The sequence below is a fragment of the Equus caballus genome, chromosome 24 (assembly GCF_041296265.1).
Source record: "Equus caballus isolate H_3958 breed thoroughbred chromosome 24, TB-T2T, whole genome shotgun sequence".
Lineage (NCBI taxonomy): Eukaryota > Metazoa > Chordata > Mammalia > Perissodactyla > Equidae > Equus > Equus caballus.
This window is the reverse complement of record NC_091707.1, coordinates 23,917,255-23,941,015: the sequence shown is the minus strand read 5'-3', so window position 1 is coordinate 23,941,015 and position 23,761 is coordinate 23,917,255. Positions and strand designations below refer to the sequence as shown.

Here is a 23,761-nt window from a genome sequence, read left to right as displayed (position 1 = left end):
CCTCTGGGGTCAGTTCATTTGAAATCTACAGAGGCCTTCCCACCAACCACCACCATCACTGGAAATGTCCTGGCTCTGGGTTGGGGGAGAGAGGAGGGGAGCAGCCAGTTCTTGGAAGATCTCAGGTCCCCTCCAGGCTGCTACAGAGACTCAAAAAGAATCCTTCTGCCACCACAGCTGCCCTTCACTGTGCGCTGCGGCTTTTAGAAAGTTTCATGGCAAAATCGTCTAACTCCTTGTCAAGGGCTTTCAATAACTCTCTGACTGATGATAAGAGAAGTTTTTTGGGAGCAGTGAGGTGAAAGAATGTGTGTCTGACCGGAGTCAATAGAAGCTGGTATTTTCTAGATACAGTTCAAGTAACTTACTTCAAATGTATACTTAAAAATTAATTGCTATAAGGAGTTCTCAAAAGAATTTTGATTATATGGTTGAAAGTTTGTCTAAACCATTTGCTTAAAAATAGTCTTTGTTAAGTCAAAAATCTCCACGTCTGCATTTCTACCTTCCTTTCCTGATTCTAATCTATCTTCTCTAATTGTGATTTCTTTGTATGTCATATTAGCTTTTTTCAAATTGCATTTAAATGTCTCTCAGTTGCCTCACTAGTTTCTAAATGACCACTAGGAAGTGAGAGTTAAGCCCTGCGTGTGAAAGATTATTTCTTCGTGGGATATTTGCTTCTGTAACATTGTCTTCCTCATGAACGCTTCAGGTTTCTTCCGAGGGGAACATGGCATATCCCCTTTTAGTAATATGTGTCATATCTAGAGCTGGTTGGCTAAAATGGTTTAGATTTAAAATAATCAACAGAAATGGCGTTCCTTTAAGAAAACATTTGGTGAACCGTTAGAAGGAAAATGTAGTTCCAGTGCACACTTTTGCTTAAATAGTGTTTATTCAAATGCTTGCTTTAGAGATTTATAGGAAATGCCCTGTCCTCTTTATATGAAGATAATTCTATCTTCATATAAAGATCATATCGTTGGGTCTGGTCTCATGACCACATAGTTAAAGGATGTACAAGATGAAATTTGAGATTAAAAGGAAAATACTCCTTATTGCTTTTGATGGTTGCCTGGAGCTGTATGTTCCTTAAATTTCCAAATGAACTTTTGTAGGGAAGAGGGAAAATGCGTAGAAGGAATTCTGGAAATCTTTGACATGCTCCTGGCAACGACTTCAAGGTTTCGAGAGTTAAAACTCCAACACAAAGAGTATCTCTGTGTCAAGGCCATGATCCTCCTCAACTCCAGTAAGTAACCACACAGCTGGGCCGTGTTCTGTAGGGGGAGAGACGCTGCTTCTAGACCTGGCATGGCTAAGGAGTACTGAACTTGTTTTATTTGAAAATGGGAAAACAGCTGTCTTTTTCACTTCTCTGTTTCATTTTATAGGGATTTAAACTGTAGTTAACTTTGATAATTTTTATATAAATTATTCATGAGGTGAATTACTAGTAGTAATTTAAAAAGTAGCTGAAGACACTTTGCTGGAAAAGAAAAAAATGAACTTTAAAATGTTTACTGTTTACCTTTTTATCTTTTTTTTACATTTTAATTTATTTGTTTTATTGAAATATAACTGACATATAACATTATATTCGTTTCAGATGTAGCATATAATGATTTAATATTTACGTATATTAAGAAATGATCACCACAGTAAGTTTAGTCAACATCTATCCCCATGCATAGTTACAAAATTCTTTTTCTTGTGATGAGAAATTTTAAGATCTACTATCTTAGCAACTTTCGAATATACTGTAAGTATTAACTACAGTCACCACGCTGTATATTATCACATCCCTATGACTTACTTATTTTATAATTGTACTTTCAACTTGTTTTCAATGCTTATAGAGACCTTTTACGTGGTTGACATGCATTTATATTTATTGTTTTGGGTTTGCTTTTACAGATTCATTTAATCATTCATCTCATTCATTCATTGGGTAAAGACATTGAGGATACCATACTCCCCTCAAATAGCTCATAGTGTAGGGAGGGAGAGAGAGAAAAATTCATTAAAAAGAATGATCTCAGTGCTGTAACAAAGGATGTACAGGGTGCTTTGGGAAAACAGAAGAAGAGACGAGGGAGTGGTTGCAGAAGGGAATAAAGTTTGAATATCGAATGAGTAGCTGGGCAAATGGAAGGACAGACATGGAAGAATGAAAGAACATGGGTGAGCCAGGAGCTGCAAGTCAGGCAGTGGAAGAGCAGAGGGAGACGGGCAAGGTTGTAAAATGTAGCACTGAAGACTACAGCGTACAGTGCGGGTTGAGAGCTGCTCCCGGGGGCACTGAGTGGCCCTAGGAGAGGCTCCGGCAGGGGAGTGTCATGGACAGGTAGGCATTCTTTTTTTTTTTCCTTAACATTGGCCCTGAGCTAACATCTGTTGCCAACCTTTTTTTCTCTTCTTCTCCCCAAAGCCCCCCAGTACGTAGTCGTATATTCTAGTTGTGGTCCTTCTAGTTCTGCTTTGTGGGATGCCGCCTCAGCGTGGCTTGATGAGCGGTGCTAGGTCCGCTCCCAGGATCTGAACTGGCGAACCCCGGGCTACCAAAGTGGAGTGTGCGAACTTAACCTCTCGACCACGGGCCAGCCCCTGGATAGGCATTCTTGAAAGGTCACTCTGGCTTCCATGTGGAGAACTGACTGGAGAGGGGAGAGACCAAGGCAGGGGACCCAATAGGGGTTGTTAGGGACAACGAGAGCCTGAACTGGCTTGATGTGGAGGGGCCAGGGAGGAAGGGACCTGACTTGAGGGAAATAGAGTGGTTAGAGTTGGGAAGATGAGGAAGGTGTCTAAGATATGTGTTTGTCGTAGCTTTGCTGTTTTTTCTTATTATGTAAATAATACCTGGTTATTGTAAACATTCTAAAAAAAGAAAAACATAGAAGGAAGAAAATGAAAATCACTAGGAATCCTGACTCCCTCCCCTAAGATAACCACCGTAACTTTGGTGCCCATTGTTTGACAGCTCTCTCTTTAGCTAGGTAGGTAGACAGACAGATATAGACATACAGATATGTAAATATATCTATAGAGAGAAATATACATTCACATGTATGCTGGCATATATAATTTTACGTAAACAGCATAGCATCTTATAGTATAAGTTACAGATCCTTTGAAAGAGGCTTGCTTTGATCCTTCCACCCCACACCAAGTAGCTAATCTTAACACCCAGAAGGTAGGCTTTATACCTTCTTCCATCCTCTAATAATCGTTTAAAGTAATACCTCACCTCCAACATGCCCACAGATAGGCTTTTTCCTCCCATTTTAAAAAAATTGGGACACTGTATACAAACACTTCTCTGCATCTTGCTTTTTTACTTTTCAAAATGCTGTGAAATCCCTCCAGGTCAACTAGGAGAGATCTAACTAATCTTTGAAGCTGGGGCATTGCTAAATTGTTCAGCCATTTCTCTGTTGATGGGCCTTTACTTAGTATGCAGTTCCCTTTTCTTCTTTACCATTATAAACATTGCTGCAATAAATAGAGTGTATTATTTTGTACACGTTTTCTAAGTTTCCGTGTAGTTTTCATAGTGTTCAGTTTATTATCTACCCGGGTATTTGATCCAGCTGCTATACCAGGTATTCATTGCTTTGCTTAGGTATTTACTCTGGTTGGGCCTTTAGGTTATTATTATTTTTTCTTTCTCAAATAATAGGTATGTCCAGGTTTTAATCCTCAACAGACAATTTACAGGTACCTTCATCTGGTCATCATTTAGGGCTTTATTACATAGATTTTATCCAATCTCAGAACTTAATGTTTGAAACAACAGGAGTCTGTGAGATCATATTATGCTACTTTATTTTAAATCAGCCCAAGCAGCAGTTCCTGAAGCCAAAACTCAGTGCAGAACCTGTGGCTGCCTGGGTGCTAGGCGCCTCCTGACCTGGGCCAGCTGACCTCTCCCTCTCCAGCAAACGCTCATCTCCTCCCTAACACCCCCGCATACTCCACATTGGCCCTAGTTTCGATGAAGGGGGGAAACATACCAGAGCAATGTTTCTCAAACTCGCTGTGGTGAAGGACCTTCCTTTTCTTTTTAAGTTTCCGAATTGTTATAGACAGTTACTTTTGTAAAATATAATAAAAATAAATTGCTAGAAAAATGAAAGGAAAGTGCAAAATCCAAGCCCTAGTTTTTTTGTTATTGTGTTCAACTGCTTTAAAATTCCTCTGTCAATTGCCATGAGTTTCCAAATGCTTACCCTCATTTTCTACTTATCTCTTTGTGGACTGGTAACAGACCACACCTTAAGTACCCTTGGTATAGCGCATAGGGTGCTGCCCAGGAAATGATGGATTGAGGGGGGTGGTTAGGTCCTGAAGGAGGGAGGAGAGGGGGAACAGAGAAGGAATCTGAAGGTCACGTGCGGTGCAGAGACCCTGAAGAAACCTTTGGGTACTTCCAAGTTGGGTCTCGATCTGGCCCTACTTGCCCTACAGGACATTTCCCCTGTACCCAAAACACTCCTTACCCCAGTTCTGAAAAGCAAACAGTTTGTGAGTAGAAATGGTAAATTGTTAGACAAATGAAAATTGTAGGAAAAGCCAAGAAAACTCTTAAATACTTTGGGGCTTCTGGTACCTTCTTGGCATTTATTGTTACCATTTACCTTTTACAACATACTATGAGGACCCAGCTTATATCAGCAATTAAGTTGATGTGCATTTAGGAAATATCCAGCTGGGACATTTGAAATTGATCATGGAAGAAAATCAACTCTTCCGATCTTCTCTTTGAACCCCCCTACAGACATTACCTCACATACGTGCTGCCATTTCTGTCTTTGTTACTGGGAAGATTTGCTTGAAAAGTATATCCCGACCTTGGCACAGGAGGATCATCCAATGCTAGATCATGGGGCTTCTCTAACTTGCAGAAATAACTTAGGACTCTTCTCTGTGCAGCAAAGTGCTTCTTGGAAAGCGGTTTGCTTCTTGTTACGACACTTTGCATTATAAAGCCTTCTGTTTGGCAAGGCTCCTTACAATCATTTTAGCCTCCAAGACATCATATTGTGTTGTTGTAAAAGCTGGAAGCATCATCTGTGCAAATGGGAAAGACTAAGGCTAGGGTGTTCCTCCTGCAGCATTTGACAGAACTGCCGTATTAAGAGAAGTACAGAGAGTGAGGCAGCCGTGTGATGTAATTACCCCTTGTGATGGGGTAGAGGAGTAGAATTAGTTTACAGTTAAATCTGAATTTAAGAAATCTTCCTTTAAGAAAGTTTCTTTCTTGCTTGGTAATCATAACAGTTGTCAATCAATTTATTCTGTTCAGCATTGCTGTTAAGAAAATGCGATTCTATTTCTACTGGAAAATTTCCACTATCAGGAGAGCTGGGTCTTTTCTATGCTAGATTTTAAGCATTTAAAGGTACTAGGTTTTTTTCTTCTGGATTATTCGTAGCATTAAATTAAAAGCAAAATCAAGGACAGAATCTACTTTCCCACCTTAAATTTTAAAAACTCTGGCAGAATATATAAAACGGACATTGGACATTGGACAATAGGCCACACAGGCCGCACAGGAAAGTGATCCCCAAGAGCAGGGACACAAACAAAGTGAGCCCTTTGATTACCCAGTTTACTGCCTGAAGCTGGTTCCCAGGTTGCAACGTAGGGAGAGGTAACCCTAGTAGACACCAGTGTCTCCTGGAACTGAGGAGACAGAGTTGTGAATTTGGGGAGGCTGAGGCAGCTAGGATTTGCAGGGGAGAGTACTGGAGAGCAGAGAACTGCACACAGAGGCTTTAGAAATCTGCAAAGCGTCCCCTTCAAGTCTTCAGCTGAGCACTAATTTGCTCATGCTTGTGAGGATACTAACCATGGACAGGGAAAGAACCCCCAGAAAGGAGTAGGCAGAGCAATCCCTGGAGTTCACACAGGGCCAGGAGTAGTTTATGTTGTCACCAGCCAGAGGGGAAAACCTTGTGTATGTTGGACATTGGGTGTAGTGCTCAGAAAGGTATTGCCTCAGCAGTGGAGTGAATTAGCCCTAGACTAAAGGCTGCTCTGGTCCTACCAGACAGAACGTAAAAGGAAGCCTGAAGGATCAAGCCAAATAACTCAACTGCATCCCAGAACAAAGCTCAAGAATATTTAAAGGAATACAAGAACATCCAACACCCAGCTAGGTAAAACTCACCAGGTCTGGTAACCAATCAAAAGTTAGCAAGCATGCAAATAAGCAGAAAATATGACCTATAGTGAGAAGAAAACCAGTCAATTGGAAAAGACCCCAAAATGACACAGACGATGGAATTAGTAGACAAGGACTACTAATTAAAACACAGTTACTGTAACTGTATTCAATATATCCAAGAAGTAGAGGAAAACGTGAACAGGTTAAGTAGAAACATGGAAAATATGACAGACATGCAAATTGAACTCCTAAATGTGAAAACTGTGTCTATGTGGGATTTACATCTGATTAGGCATACAGAAGAAAAAAGTAGTGGATATGAAGTCATAGTGATAGAAACTATCAAAAACAAACGGAAAGAAAAAAAGAGTTAAAAAAATGGACATAGGGGCCAGCCCCGTGGCCGAGAGATTAAGTTCGTGCGCTCCACTTCAGCAGCCCAGGGTTTTGCTGGTTCGGATGCTGGGCGTGGACATGGCACCACTCCTCAGGCCACACTGAGGCAGCATCCCACATGCCACAACTAGAAGGACCCACAACTAAAATATACAGCTGTGAACTGGGGGGATTTGGGGAGAGAAAGCAGGAAAAGAAAAGAAGATTGGCAACAGTTGTTAGCTCACGTGCCAATCTTTAAAAAAAAAATCAACAGAGTATTAGGGAGGTATGGGACAACTATAGTTGTTAAATACCTGAATTTGGAGTCTCAGAAAGGGGGGTAGAAAAATACTTGAAGAAACAATGGCTGAAAATTTTCCGAATTTAGTGAAAACTATAAACACAAAGATCCAAGAAGCTCAATGAATCCCAAGCACAAAAAACCATGAAAAAAACCACACCAACATACATCATAATTGAGTTGCTTAAGACCAATGATTAAGAAAAAAATCTTAAAAGCAGTCAGAGAATAAAGATATTTATAGACAAAGGAACAAAGACAAGGATGACAACAATTTCTATTCTGATGCAAGCCAAGGAGACAAAGGAACAGAATCTTTAAAGTACTTTAAGAAAAACGTGTTAATGAAGAATTCCTTACACCATGAAAATATCTTTCAAAAATGAAGCCCCCCAAAAAATTTTCAGACTTAAAAATGGAAAGAATTCATCGCTTCCAGACCTACACAATAAGAAATGTTAATGGAAGTCTTTCAAGCACAAGGAAAGTGATGTCAGATGGAAACATGGATCCACACAAACGAGTAAAGAGGACCTGCAAATGGTAACAACGTGGGTAAATATAATGTTTTTTTCTTATTTAAAACTCTTTATTTATCTTTAAAAGATAATCTAGTGTTTAAAGAAAAAATAATAGCAATATATTGTGGGTTTATGTAGAAGTAAAATATGACAAGAGCACAAAGGCTGAGAAAGGACAAATGGAAGTATACAGTTCTTATTTTGTATGAAAGTTTACTTGAAGTATTACTTGAAGATAAACTGCAATAAATTAAATACATATATCATAAACCCAAATGCATCTACTAAAATAACTCAAGACATTTAGAGCTAATATACCAACAAAGGAGATGATAGGAGATAAAATGGAACCATAAAAAATAGTCAATCCAAAAGAAGGCAAAAAAAAAAAAAAAGCAAACAAAGTATAGACAGGACAAATAGAAAACAGCAACTTGAGCTAATTGACATTTATAGAACCCTCCACCCAACAACAGCAGAATATACATTCTTTTCAAGTGTTCATGGAATATGTACCAGGATAGACCATATTCTGGTCATAAAGTAAGTCTCAATACATTTAAAAGGATTTAAGTTATACAAAGTATTTTCTTTGACACAGTGAAACTAAATTAGAAACCAATAATAAAAAGATCTTGGAGGGGCCGGCCTGGTGGCGCAGTGGTTAAGTGCACATGTTCTGCTTCAGTGGCCCGGGGTTCGCTGGTTCGAATCCTGGGGTGCGGACGTTGCACCACTTGGCAAGCTGTGCTGTAGCAGGTGTCCCACATATGAAATAGAGGAAGATGGGTGAGAATGTTAGCTCAGGGCCAGTCTTCCTCAGCAAAAAGAGGAGGATTGGCAGCAGATGTTAGCTCAGGGCTAATCTTCCTCAAAAAAAAAAAAGATCTTGGAAAATTCAAAACATTTGGAAACCAAATAACATACATCTAAATAACCTATGTATCACAGAAAAAACAAAGTAAAATTAGACAATATTTTGAACTCACTTAAAATGAGAGTACAACATAGCAAAATTTGTGGGTTGCAGCTAAAGTAATAGTTTGAGGGAAATTTATAGCACTTAAGGCCTTATTAGAATACAGGAAAGGTTTCAAATTAATTTGAGAAGATCAATAAAATTGATAAGCCTCTAAGTAGACTGATTGGGATAAAGGAAAGAAGACACAATATCACGAGTGAGAGAGGTGACACTGCTATTCTGCGGATATTAAAAAGAATAATGAGGTAATAGTATGAACAACTTTATGCCAATACATTTCAATACATAGATGAAATGGACAAATTCCTTGAAGGACACAAATTACTGAAAGACACATCAAGAAGAAATGTAAAAATCTTGAATAGCCGTATATCTATTAAAGAAATTGAATTTGTAGTTAAAAACTTTCCCACAAAGAAAACTCCAGGCCCAGATGACTTTTCTGGTAGAATTCTACTGAACATTTAAGGAATAAATAATACCAAGTTTACACACATTCTTGCAGAAAATTGAGGAGCAGGGAATACTTTCCAACTCATTCTATGAGGCCAACATAACTCTGATAGGAAACCCAGACCAACATATTGGAAGAAAAGAAGACAACAGGCCAGTATCTCTCATGCACATGGATGCTAACATTTTTTTTTTTTTTAAAGATTTTATTTTTTCCTTTTTCTCCCCAAAGCCCCCCGGTACATAGTTGTGTATTCTTCGTTGTGGGTTCCTCTAGTTGTGGCATGTGGGACGCTGCCTCAGCGTGGTCTGACGAGCAGTGCCATGTCCGCGCCCAGGATTCGAACCGACGAAACAGTGGGCCACCTGCAGCGGAGCTCGCGAACTTAACCACTCAGCCACGGGGCCAGCCCCTGGATGCTAACATTTTTTATAGAATTTTTGCATCTCTAAAAAATTTTAGTGAACAGAATCCAATAGTATATTATGAACTAGTGGAATTTCCCCAGGAATATAAGATTTCTTTAACATTTGAGAATCAATCAACATAATTCACTGTATTAACAGAATAATAATGAAAAAACCATACAATTATCTCAATAGATGCAGAGAAAACATGTGACAATATCTAATACCCATTCCCGCTAAAAAAAACTCTCAACAAACTATGAATAGAAGGAAACTTCCTCAACCTAATAAAGGGCATTTATGAAAAACCTACATTAGGTTTTATACTTAGTATTATACTTAATCATGATCAGGAACAAGGTAAGTATGTCCACTCTCATTAATTCTATTCAAGATTTTACTAGAAGTTCTAGCCAGTGTAGTAAGGCAAGAGAAGAGATAAAAGGCATCCAGATTGGAAAGGTAGAAGTGAAATTCTTTATTTGAAAACATGATAATATGTAAAAAATCCCAAGGAATCTACAAGAAGCTGAGTTTGGTAAGGTTATAGGATATAAAGATAATATATAAAAATCAATTTTATTTCTTTATAGTAGTGATGAACAATTGGTGATTGAAATTAAAAGTCCATACCATTTATAATAGCATGAAAAATTATGAAAACTTTGGGATAAATTTGATAAAAGATATGAAACTACCTACTGAAATCTCAAAACATTGCTGAAAAAATTAAAGTAATCCTAAATAAATGGACAGATGTGTTATGTTAATGAGTTAGAGGATTCAGTATTGTTAAGAAGTCAGTCCTCCCCAAATAATCTATAGATTCAACGTGATCTCAACAAAAAGCTCAGCAGGCTTTTTTGGTAGAAATTGACAAACAGATTTGTAAATTCATATGAAAATGCAATGGACCTACAATAGCCAAAACAACTTTGAAAAAGAACTAAGTTGGAGGACTTATACTACCGGACTTCACAATTTATTATAAAGCCACAGTAATCAAAACAATATGTGTTGACATCAAGATCAACAAATAGATCAATGGAACAGAATAGAGAGTTCAGAAATAGACCTAATCAACAATTGATTTTCAACAAAGATGTCAAGGTAATGGGGAAAGAACGAAAGAATTGATAATGGATAGATACAGGCAAAAACTGAACCTTGAGCAGATCTCATTCTATATTACAAAAATTAACTCAAAATGGATCATAGACCTAAATGTAAAGACTAAAATTATAAAACCATTAAAATGTAGGAAAAAATCTTGTTCACCTTGGGTTTGGCAAAGATTTCTCTAATAGGACTCAAATAATGCAAACTTTTAAAAAATTCATAAATTGGGCTTCATTATAATTAAAACCTTTTGCTTTTCGAAAGGTGCTCTTGTGAAAATGAAAAGGTAAGCCACAGACCAGGAGAAAAGCTTTGCAAAACATGTATTCAACCAATGACTTATATCTAAATGTGTAAAGAACTGCTTCAACTCAATAGTAATAAGAAAAACAGTCCACTTAAAAAATAGCCAAATGTTTGAACAGACACTTCATCAAAGAAGATATACTGATGTCAAAAAATTACATGAAATGATGCTAAAATTATTGATTAGAGAAATGCAAATTAAAATCAGAATAAGGAACTACTACATACCCAATAGGATGACTGAAGTTAAAAACACTGAACATATCAAGTGTTTGTGAGGATGTGGAATAATGCGAACTCTCATACTCTGCTGGTGGGAATGTAAATTGGTACAACCACTTTGAAAACCTGTTCAGCCTTTTCTTAAAAAGTTAAGCGTGTACCTACCAGGTAACCCAGTCATTCCACTCCGTAGTATTTACTGAAGAGAGATGGAAGCATATGCTCATGCAAAAACTTGTACACAAATGTTCATAGCAACTGTATTTGTAATAGCCAAAAACTAGTAACAACCCAAATGCCCACCACTAGGTGAAAGGATGAGCAAACTATGGTATATCCACGCAGTAGAATGCTACTCAGCATTAAAAAGGATTGGACTACTGACAGATACATGCAGCATTATGAATATCAAAATAATGGAACTGAAAGAAGACAGACACAAAGGCATACATACTGTAAGACCTCGTTTATATAAGATTTCAGAAAATGCAAGCTAATCTATACAACAGATCCGTAGTTGCCAGGGGATGGATGGGGGTTGGGAGAGAGGGAGGGAAAAACAGAAAATAAAACAAAACAAAAAAGATGAGAGCAAAGACTGCAGCCTGAGTGGAAAAGACACAGCCAAGCAGGGAACTGAATCCAGTACTAGGTGGAGGCCGGGAAGGATGAGGGTCAGGAGAGGAGAAATGGAGTACGTTTCTTAAAGTCAAAAGACTGTGGATACTCTCTGTCCCATATTAGAACAGCAGAGTCTCCAAGGGCTGCTGCTTGGCTGCTGCTAGCTTGCCTTGTCGTGTTAGGTAAGCATTGGGCTCTCTGGAGATGGTCTTCTGTATAAGTTGGCCTCCTGTTTCCCTGCATATATGACAAGCTCAAATTGGGATTATGTCACTCAATCAGGTCCGCACTGGTATCAGCATGCTAGGTGGCCGGGTCAGGATTTGTCAGTAGTTGTGTATGTGTATGTGTGTGTATGTGTGTGTGTGTGTGTTTACAGCCAAGACAGTGTTTTTATTTTTAGCAGAACTAGGAGGTATAATTAACATACAATAAACTGCACATGTTTAAAGCACACAATTTTATGCCTTTGGGCATTTATATATGCCTCTGAAAGTATCACCGCGATCAAGATAATTAACATATCCATCACACTCAAAAGTTTCCTTGTGCCCCTTCATAATTCCTCTCTCCCTCATTCCCTCCCCCCTCCAGTCCCAGGCAACTGCTGATGTAATTCCTGTCACTATAGATTAGTCGGCATTTTATAAAATTTTAGTTAGACGTAATTTAGGGTGACCAACCATTCAGATTTGCCTGGGACTGAGGAGTTTCCCAGGAGGCAGGATTCTCAGTCATGCTAACAGGTGTGTAATGGTATATTATTGTGGTTTATTTGGCATTTTCCTAATGACTAATGATGGCTATTTTTTCATATGGTTGTTTGTGATCTGTATATCTTCTTTGGTGAAGTATCTGTTGAAATAGCCCATTTTTAATGAGATGTTTGTTTTCTTTCTTTTTCAATTGAGGTATAATTGACATACTGTATTATATTAGTTTCTAGTGTAAGTAGTTATGTTTTAAATAGCTGCATACTTCTGGGTTATTTATCTCTTCTAAGAATGGATATAGTATGGAATGAAAATTAACCTTATTATCCAATTAAATTTCAATTCAGTAAATATTTATTGAGTTCCTGGTATGTGTCAATGACTTCTAAATACTAAAAATGTCAAAATGAACTAGATACAGTGCTTTGGGTCTGGAATAGGGATGTACACTCAAACAGTTGATCAGGGGTCTGAGCCTTGCTGGGCTTGAGAAGTGCATCTTCCTCTCTATGGGGAGAGATGGGAAAAGGATGCCACCATTCTAGCTTCTCTCTCAGCAAACCCTCCTCTGCCAAACATAGATGGGATGTGGGGGTACCTGGAATTACTGTATTATACTCAGCCTTCCATGTGGCTCCTGAAACTCAGAGACAACAGAAAATGTTGCCTTTAACAACCTGTTGCAATGTTTGTTAGAAAGTCAAAGGTGTTATGCAAGTGTGGTAGTTAACATAATGACATATCTAAGGTAAGAGTGGTGGGACCAGCCATCTTGTCACCCAGACACCTGAAGACTAGATAAGTCTTTCCTTGGATAGAATTAGAGGCTACAGATTCTAGGAAATAGAGCAGAATCAATCTGCAAATAATTAGTCTTTAAAAATATTTAAAATTAGGAATAGGTCTATTTATCTAAATGATTTTAAGATTTAAAAAGGATGAAATTTTTCATTAAATGAAAGAAATAGAGAGTTAGAACCCAGTGATCATATTTTACATTAAGAAAATTATCAAGCCGTCACCTCCAGGCCCCGGTTCCCTGTGAGTTTAGGGGATTTTTCCCATGAAGGGGTGAGTGGAGGAGGCAAAGGCACAGAAGGAGGCTGAAGAGGCAGACAGGTCCTTTCCTGCTCATCAAGAATGTGGGTGCAAAGCACTGTGGACATCAGCCTGCTGGTTTCACATCAAAGGCACCTTTTGAACACCGGTCGGTTCTCCTGGTGCTGGGATAGGAGGTGGTGACAAAGGAGATGGTCGCAGCTAGAGCTCCCTTTCCTCAAAGCAAACAGGCAAACAGACACACACCACTACACCTTCCAAAAGCCAGAACATTTTCCTTTGGTTAGTATTCTGGGATTTTTATTACATTTGAGATCTTCTGATTTATTTGCCTTCAGTCAAGGAAAGCTTGTGTCTTCATCCTTTGAACGCTTAGGATGTGGCAAATCTTGGGGGGATTGCCATCTCCCCCATGTCCTCATGGAATGTCATCAGGTGGGCTAGTGAGAGGAACACACAGCTGTTCCCAGGCAATAAAGAGGAGAGAAGATTATGTCCTTTATTTTATTTTATTTTCTTTGGTATCTGTGGGGCATGGTGCCAAGATCTTGCTTTTTTTACTGTATTCCTTTAGTTTCATGGAAAGTAATTTAATTTGATTCCAAAATGAATCCTAATCGATGTTTTTACTTTTGGAGTTGGAGGGAGTCAATTTTTGTTGTTTCCTATGTCTTGGCAATGAGGGACCTGCGGGTGGGGGCTTTGGGTCTTGTCGCTTGCCCCCTCTCAGAGCCTGCCACTTAGCAATTACCCTGTACAACATGTTCGGTGAGCAGAGGGCGCGTGGATGCTCAAGTGCAGGCGCGGCACTGCTGACTGAAGGGAGAGGCAGGCAGCCTCCTGTTCCTCCTGATGTTCTTCAGCCCGCTTCATTCCCAGGATGATGTTATGTAGGTTCATCTTTTTGCATATAAAATCTTTTGGCATATATAAAATTAATATAGCATATGCCTTTCCAAAACTGCAGTGACTGCCATCCACAAGCACCTTGTCAATGATTGACGATGATGGTCCTGCTGGAGCTGGCTGCCCCCATAGCCTATAGAAGACCCTTGCCCTTGGCAGTGACTATTCATTTATGAAGAGGGTGACCCACCAGCCAACACACATTATCTGAGGGGGGCCTCGATCAGACAGAGGGACACCCCCAGGGGCTTTTATGTTACTGTAATTTTGGTTATGAGGATTTATTTTATTAGGTTTTAATGACAGCCTTATTGTGATGTAATTCATATACCAAACAATTCACCCATTTAAAGTATGCAATCCAGTGGCTTTTAGTATATTCATAGACTTATGCAACCATCATTGCAACCAATTTTAGAACATTTTCATCACCCCAAAAGAAGCCCTGAACTCCTTAGCGATCACTCCCCAGTCTGTCCCACCCTCACTCCTAGGCAACCACTAATCCACTTTCTCTCTGGATAGATTTGCCTGTTCTTGACAGTTCGTATAAATGGAATCATACAAAATGTGGTCCTTTGTGCTTGGGTTCTCTCACTTAGCGTAATGTTTTCAAGGTTCATCCATGTTGTAGCATGAATCAGTACTTCATTCCTTTTTATGGCTGAATAATATTCCATTGTGTGGCTATACCACATTTTATTTCTTAGTTGATGGGAATTTGGTTTGTTTCTACTTCTAGGCTGTTATAAGTAATGTTACCATGAACATTTGTATACTAACTGAGGATTTATTTTTATATTTTCAATCTTTGTCATTTTGAACTGACACATGTACAAGGATACAATTTTGACTCCTTTTAGAATCCAAAGACATAAGATTTGTTTACAGCAGTGGAAATCCATGGAGCATGTGTCATGTAGCAGAACAGACTAAAGGGTAGTTAAAAGAAGGCGCTTGTTAATGCAGTTGGGATTTTAGGGAAAGTAAGAGTAAAATAATTTTCTCCATACTTTCATTTGACTGATAATTTTCTGTGTGTACCTAAAATATGCACTAATGTGCATATTTATCATTTCACTTATGATGGTGTGATTGGCTAAAAAAATGCAAAAATCTGAACCTCTGTGAATTCAGTCTAATTCTTCCATTTGTGAATATTTACTCCATGCTGGTCAGTGTACTAGGTGATATGGATAGAACGACAAACAGGCAGGGTCTGTGCTCTCAAAGCACTTATGTCCAGTTTCTCTGGGGGTGTCCATGAGGCATGTACGAGGACATCCAGGATGTGGGACAACATGGTGCCCTCTGCTGGGGGCGCACAGGGCACTGTTAGAGCTTCAAAGGAGAACTCAAACCAGACTTAAGGTGGGATGGTAGGGAGGTCAGGGAAGCTTCCAGAAGGAAGTTCATAACCAGGCTGGGATCTAAAGGAGGAATGGATATAGATAAGCAAGGGAAGGGAGGGTGGAGAGGAGGAGAGGGAGAAGGAGTGTGAGAGTGAGTTCCTAAGCAGAAAGGGCAGCGTGTTCAGTGCATCTCCTGTTCAAGGAATTGACAGTAGAGTTCAAGGTGGGGTGTGGCGGGAACTGAGGATGAAAGAACAGAGAGTGGCCTGGTACTGTTGAGAGCTGCGCCAGGTGGTTTGGACTCTGCCCCGAGAGCTGGGAAGTCATTAAAGAGAGCCACATGCGCAGATCTGCATTTTGGCCACTCAAAGCGGGCACGTTGGGTCCAGGGTGAGGGCTTGTTGCCTCTCTCGTAGGAGGGCAGGTCATCAGCTGGGGGTTCAGTGGGAGGTTTGAGGACGATGATTCAGGGGATTCAGGAAGAGTCACTGTGGAGAGTGAGGTGAGCAGGTGTGTTAGAGGCAGTTCTAGGCTATTGTAAAAGATGAATATTTTAAATCTGCTTCATCAGACCTCATGGAGGGTCGTGCCCCCAGGGACGTGGCAAAGCACCACACTTGCATAATTGTGGTTTAATCTGACCCTTGCCTTAATTGAACTGTTGAACTTAGTTGAACTGAAAATGCCAATAAAAATAGAGAACAAAAATTGCCAAAACAAATTCTGTGGATGATGGAGTGCCAGCCATTCTTCATTCTCATTAGAGTCAAAAGTTGGCAGCTCCTCTGTTGATTTCACATATTTGCTATTTATTCTTATTTTGCAATCAAAAGCCTGGAAGAGAAGCTAATTATTTCCCTGCTTCCAGGAATCAAGGAATCGGGGTTGGTGATGGGGGATGGGGGCAAGGAGATTTACCTGAGCTGTTGTTTTGCAACCATTGGGGGCCACAGTATCTCAGAGCCTAGAGTCAGAGGGGAATTAAGCACAGGGCAGGGCAGGATGGGGGAAGCAACCCACCTCATGGCGGGTCGTGAGGACCTCAGGAGACGTGTGCCTGTCAGCTCAGCTCAATGAGGAGTGCAGGCTGGAGGAGCTGGGTACCTGGTCTGGAATCTGAGAGCTAGAGATGCTGGATATCAAGTAGGTCTGTCTGACTCCAAAGTGGTGGTCTACCTGCCTCAGCAGGTGCCACCAGAGGTGGGATGCTGAGGGCCTGGACAGAGGTGGCAGTGGGCCTACGCTGACTGTCTGCACCTGGCACACACGAGGGGGTGGGCAGGGGAGAGGCTGCATGGCAATGGTCATTAGGTTATGTGTATTAAATTCCCCTTAGATGAGCAGCCCTCCTAGAAGTGAAGAGTAGAATTCATCTCACTTTCTCACCATCTCTAGATGTGTATTTGTTGCTGTAGCTGAGACATCATGTAATCATTTCAGGCAACTAGATACATTTACTGCTATGGCAAGCCCACAGTTCTGGGCCAGGTGGCACTTTGAGAGGCCATTTAGTCTGCCCACATTCAGCTACGCTTTCTCTTCCAGCTCAGCGATGGGGCTGGCTCTTGGGAGGGGTGGGGTTGGGAAGGACACCATGGGCAGGTGAAGCCCTGCTTTTAAGATTGTCCCACACATGTAGACTCGTGGCTTCTCTTCTTTGTCCAGGTATGTACCCTGTAGCTGCAGCCCCTCAGGAGGCCGAGAGCAGCCGGAAGCTGACTCACATCCTGAATGCTGTGACCGACGCTCTGGTCTGGGTGATCTCCAGGAGCGGCATCCCCCCCCAGCAGCAGTCCATGCGCCTGGCCAACCTCCTGATGCTCCTTTCTCACGTCAGGCACGCCAGGTACCATTCCTGCGGGGCCGCACCACCCAGTGTGTGTGTGTGTGTGGGGTGGGGGACATGCTCAGACGAGGGTGAAGAGCTTTGGGGAAAAGGCTTGCAAGTTTGAGACAGATAAGGTCGAATTGTCACCTTTAGAGAAAAATGAACCTCTGAAAGAGAATGGGGGGCTTCATCAGTGCACACACCTGTAACCAAGATGGGCACATGGGGGCACCAAATGGATGTCACGTGGCACCTTATTGGATATTGATGGCATCCCTTATCTGTTTTCTAGTTGCTGCAGATTTTAGCTTGTTTATGGAATTGTAAAATGGGCAATTTCTCCCCTAAAGTGAACTGCCACCCCTCCTTGCACCACCTTCAGCTGGGGCCCTGAGGTCATTTCCTTGAAGAGGCTAAACCCACCCTCTCTAGATCAACTTGTGAGGCTGGTGATTTGGGGAACTACACACAGCTTTCCCCAAAAGTTATTCTTTTCTTGCAATAGCATCAGGATATTAAGAATGAATGAGACCTAAGGGAATGGGTGAGCCCAACAGGTTTAGGAGGGCAGGGCTGTGGGGAGTGTACTCAGGAAGTGTAAATGGATGTGCTGATGAAGGGGGACGTGTCCACAATGCTGCTCAGTGCTTGGTGGCACCCAGGATGAGGGGAGCCCTGCCCTGGGGCTGGAAGAAGGAAGCCATGGATGGAAGGTAATTGCTCACTTGAGGAGGAGGACAGTCTTGGGGCTGTGCGGAAGGACAACATACACCCGAAGGATTTTAACAAGGGGAGGAAATGAAAACGACCTCTGCCTCCGTTTCCTCTTCAATGATTATTCACACAACCATTTGCAGAACAGACACAGTCAATCCTTATTATTCGCAGGGTCCATATTTGCAAATTTACCTATTTGCTAAAATTTATTTGTAACTAAAAACCAATACTCATGGCTTTTTTGCGGTCATTTGAGGATGTGCACAGAGTGCTAAAATATTTGAGTCGCCCACGCTTACATTCCCAGCTGGGGTCAAACAAGGTGACACTCGCCCTCTTGTTTCAGCTCTTACTGTAAACAGATGTCCTTTACGTGGTCTCTGAAGTGCCATGTTTTTGCATTTTTGTTTTGTTGGAAATTTCACTGTCTGAAAACGGTCCCCAGGCACAGTGCTGGAGCGCTGTCCAGTGCTCCTCCACGCAGGAAGGCTGCGAGGTGCCTGTGGGGAAAAGATGCGTGTTAAAGAAGCTTGTTCAGGCATGAACGGTAGTGCTGTAGGCCCTGAGTCCAATGTGAATGAATCAACAATTTATGTTAAATAAAGTGTCTTTACACAAAAGCACAGATAAAACAACGTTATGTGTTAATCAGCTGAGGAAAATGTCGAGACCAGAGGCTTTCCAGAACCTAACCCTCTTTCCCCCAGGAGCGGTGGGTCGGTATCCACTAATTCAGGGTTTCTGGTGACTGTGTAGAACATAGCTACTGTGAACAATGAGAATCCACTGCAGAGAGCCAGGCGCTATCAGGTCATTGTGGGTGGGCAGTGGGACACTAAGGTCCACAGGACACTGTCCTTGTCCTTAAGTGCAGATGTGGAAGGAGCCAGATGCAAGAACCATAGGACGAAGGGCTGGGGGACGTGCTGGGGAGGGGACGGACTCCTCTGATGGGGAAAGTTGGGGAGATTTCAGAGTTCCTATGGCGGCCTCACAGGAGGAATCTCAGCACCTTTCTGTCCCCATAGTAACAAGGGCATGGAACACCTGCTCAACATGAAGTGCAAAAATGTGGTCCCAGTCTACGACCTGCTGCTGGAGATGCTGAATGCCCACACGCTTCACGGGTTCAAGTCCTCAGTCAGAGGATTGGAGTGCAGCCTAGCAGAGGAGAGTGAGAGCAAAGACGGCTCCCAGAACCCGCAGTCCCAGTGAAGCCCAGCTCTGAGAGGACAGGCCGCAGAGGTCAGAGGCTGAAGCATGAACTCCAGCACAAATCGTGAGCCCCATCGGGAGTGGGCGGGCTTCATCGTCTTTCTACTGTGTGGTCCCTCATTTGCTCATGGCAAGCTTGTCTTGTACCATCCTTTCCCCAACCTCCCCACTTCCCGGGCATCAGGGTGAGAAAACCACAGTTTTGCTTGTTATCAGGGGGTACATTTGAATGCAGAGTTTACATCTTGCTCAGCCTTATGGGATCTCAACGTGGTCCCATTCTTACTTTCCATCTCCCTTCCATCCCTTTGGAAGACATCTTAAAGGTTGTGGAATGAGTGGTGGAAATCTGACTTGGAAGGGCTATAAAATAGGAAGGGGAGAGAATGTGGTACCCTGACAGGAAGTGGGCTAACCTTTGGTGTGCAACCCGAGCTGTCCTTAGATTGGAACTTTGTATGCTCTCTTCTGGACCACTCGATTGTAGGATTGCAAACTGTGATGACAATCAATTAACTAGTTTCACATACCTACCTCGAGGGCCTGTGAGGACTGAAGTCACGTATTGCTATTACTCTGTTGAAGGCCAGAGGGAATGTGATCTAGGGAGCCAGTGGTCAAGCTAGGGTGCAAGCCATGTTCTTCCCCCAAGACCTTGCTGCCATCTTCACACAGATCCATCACTCGATTTGCATCCACAGAGCCTGCGAATTATTTGGGGGGCAGGGGGTGGCGTGTATGATCACGGTCATGGAGGAGTGTGATTTAACTCTCCTGCCCGCCCCCCCCCACCTTAGAACTCTGTTGTCCCAAGGGGCCTGGCGCGTGCTTGAGAAATGTCCAGTGTTTATGGGAATGGGGCTGTTTCCTGTGGGACGGAGGTCACAGCCACAACACTTCCCTGGGGCAGCCACAACTGCCACATCAGCCATCCAGAGGAGACAGGGACACTTCAGGCTGTGTGTGTGCAAGGCACACTGTTCCCTGGAAGGGTGAAGGGCTATACACGTGCCAGCGGGTCAGGTTCAGGGCTAAACTGTGTAGATTTGATGAGCACATCACTCGAACAAGACCTGGTTTGTGAATTCTACTTAAAAAAGAGAAATATTGAGGGTAATTATTTATAGTAAGAAAGAATTCTTTATACCCTAGAGGTCTTTTAAAATATTTTCTTATCAGAATATTTATGTGGTGGGTTGGGTGAGATAGAAACTTAGTAGGAGATTCTTATTCCAGATGGAACATAAATAGGACATGATGATAAAGCACCTCTGAAATTACAATTTTAACCTTTTAAAAATTGAAATTTTTGTACAAATTTTCAGGAACATAGTGAATGCATAAGATGAGTTACATCTATCTTTGGGAAATGAGCAACTAAATAAGCATGTTCCATTTTTTTGATCATGTTTTAAAAAATTACCTTGTAATAGGCGATTAAAACACATTTTCTGTTTGAAAATAGGTTTACTTTGGTTAGCGCATTCTGTATCTACTAAGTCATTAGGAAGATTACATTCAATGAGATAAAGCTTGGTTTCTGCTAGTGAGACCTTGTATAATTCTTAATTTTGATATTGGTGCAGTGTTACTAAAAGTTGAACAAAGCTGTTTCAGAAACACTTGGACGTAAACCTAGAGAACACACCATTGTCTGTGTTCTGAGGTGGTTTGAAATTATTCTTAGTGACTCAGTGTTTCAGCCTTGGTGAGATTCAGTACAGAAAACATGAGCTTGATTTTATAGGCATCGGGGAACCGTGTTATCCAGAAGGTCAATTTTCTTTCTTTCGGGCCAGCTTAGAATCCCCCACGACAAACAGAAGGAATGCGAGGCTAGAGAGTGGGAAGTGGGAGGCAGAGAAGGCAGCCTTCAACAATTATTTGCTGATGAAATTCTATTAATTGTATTTATTAAGAAGAATACTAGGTTGAGAAAAAACAAAAATAAAAAAACAAAGAACAAAAAAACCCAGAATGAGGTCCAAGCCACTGCCACATTAGTATGTAGTAGAGTGAAGTTTAGGTTCACTAAACTCGATTTTGGATTTTGATGCCCAAAGTAGGCACCAGATTGGATGCAGGCGTCCAGGCACCCTTTTGTGCCAAATCCTGTGTGTGCTCTTATGAAAGCACTAGTGCCCATTACTCCTTTTTCACAGATTTTCCTGCCTGCTTCTTGAGGCTGCTTGTGTTACTGCTTGTGAATTTAGCCCATGAGGAGGATGCTACCCTTTTGGTAATTTCTTCCTGGCTCAGGTCTCACCTGCCTGTGTGCTTGGGGATGCAGGTTAATTAGGTCAACCCCAGAGGCCTCTTTGGTGCAGGGCTGTTTCTTAGACTGGGGTCTGGGCCAAGGAGTAGTTGAGACAACATGGTTTATAGTTTAAAGGTCTTCTCTTGTTTTGAATATTCTTAGGTACTTTCCCCCTTTCAGGTGAAGTGTTTTGAATCTCTCTGCCCCCCTGCTCCAACCATGTCCTCCAAGGATGACACCAGTGTGCAAAGTCAGGCTGCCATTTTTATGTGTTTTCCTTAAACCCTCAATGTCCATTTTAAAGATTAGCCGTTTCTCTTTAATAGTGCTTTCTTTTAAATGTCTTCTTTTGGGAGGGTATCCACCCCCCAAAGTGGTCCATGGGCAACTTTAAATTCTCCTGTAGCTAGGCAAGATTTCAGTGTTTTCAAGTTCAGTTTTGAAAAGGAATTAACTAGGGGGAATAGGACCTGACAACTCTAAACAGAAATTAAACTGAGTATTGAAAAAAGAAAAACCTACCCAACTGCATTGCATGTATTATGGAACGCGATCCTCAGCTTTGCCTCAGCCTCCTTTCCTACATTTTGATTTGTAAGTGATCATTTGATAAGAGAAATCTGTTTGTGGGAGAGGAGTGAGATTTGGGCTTAATTCCAAACACGTGAGTGTCTAATATGGGGTCATATAGACAAATTTTAATTAAAAAATTAACATGGAATATTCTTAATACAGAGAACACGAGAACAGAGTGTTCCCTCAGGTTCTTGGGAGACAACTGTCAGTTCCTAGAAGGACCTGTGAGGGCGACGTGGGGGAGGCAGCACAGGGCGTTTCCACACGTCGTTCTAACTCCCGCTGCCCTCACGTGCCCCCCGTCTGGCCTCAGGTCTGTCACATGCCCACTGTCCACCAGGACTAACTACAGAAGATTCAACCCTAAAATAATTCTGGATTTTTCTGGAAAAATTGAGGTGGAAACAGAAGATTAAGTTCTCAGCCTAATAACAAACCTGGAGGGTCTTAACTGTAATGAAAGAAAAACAAGGCAAAATCAACAAAAGCTCCACAGTGAGCGTTTTTATCTGGCTACTCCGCCTGCTAACTCAGCTGGAAGGGCAATTATTTTAGATTTCAGGAAAAAAAAATAATCAGTTACCAATTCTTGGCAGAGCTACGTTGTATATTCATATATATATAAACTAAGTTGAAGCAATTCTAGAATTTTCTAGCATGTGAAAACAGAGAGTTTGATTGTTATTTAAATCTGCTAAGGGGCTTGCATATATTGATACCTTTTCAAATTCAAGGTGAACCTTCAGTTTCTAGGTCTATTTTGAAATAAAACATTTTTATTTAATAAGATTTGACACATTTCTTTAAGCTGCTAAAAATCTTAAAAAAACCAATAAAGGTTATGTGAAGGAAATGATAAAAATACATTGTTTAGTACCTAAAAATAATATTGTGGAACACTTACTACATGCCAGCCATGGTTCTCAGTGCCTCATATATTCACATGTAATCCTCATAATAATTACTGTCAGCCTGTTTTTCTGGCTGTGGAAATCAGAATAAGCAACTCGTCCCAGCTTTCTCAGGGAGTAAGTGACAGACACTGGTAGTCCAAGTCCAGGGCTAGAGGCAATCATGCAGTTTAGTTAAAAAAAAACAAAAGAATATTTTTTAGACCACAGAATCCATTCATCAAATGTAATCTGACACGTATGGCTGCTGTGGTCTAGCCGGGGCCCGCTGTGGCACTCTCACCCTCTCAAGTTCCAGAACACCCCTGTAGACAGAGAAGTTTAGTCCCATCTTTTAACATGTGTACAATAAAGCCCAGAGGGGCAAACTGACCACTCAAGGTCATAAAACTACTTACGGCAAAGCTTGGACCAGAATTCAAGTCTTCTGCCTACGTAGCCAGCACTGTTCCTGCCGCAGGCCTTGCTTCTGTCAGTCTGCTGCTGGAGCCGAATCTCTGCGTGACGGAGATGGTTATGGTCGCCCTACGCTACCTGTAGCTCCTTCCTTCTCAGCTTAGATGGCATCTGCATGAACCTTCACAGAACAGCGGCAATGACAGATGGAAAAAATAGGATGAATTATTTTATTCCTGCCTTCCCGTCCTGGGCTCATAGCTGGTGGGTAGTATTGCTGTCACCTCCTTACTACTGTTGCTTCCCCAGAGGCAGTGCCGTGCAGTACGCTCCTTGGAAATTTAC

The 23,761-nt window shown here is 41.4% G+C and overlaps 1 protein-coding gene across 3 annotated transcripts in view; it reads left to right on the top strand.

Moving 5' to 3' along the window:
* Window positions 1-19,957, top strand: part of ESR2 (estrogen receptor 2) — a 135,470-nt gene extending 115,513 nt beyond the window's left edge. For 2 of the 3 annotated variants that reach the window (XM_070249126.1, XM_070249127.1), the window contains 3 exons: window positions 1,122-1,255; window positions 17,182-17,362; window positions 19,090-19,816. In XM_070249126.1, the coding sequence (XP_070105227.1) occupies window positions 1,122-1,255; window positions 17,182-17,362; window positions 19,090-19,276 (502 nt within the window). In that variant the 3' untranslated portion in view covers window positions 19,277-19,816. Of the gene's footprint in view, window positions 1-1,121; window positions 1,256-17,181; window positions 17,363-19,089 lie in introns of all 3 variants that reach the window. The other variant, NM_001309479.1, reaches the window with a different exon arrangement.
* Window positions 19,958-23,761: the final 3,804 nt, after the last annotated feature.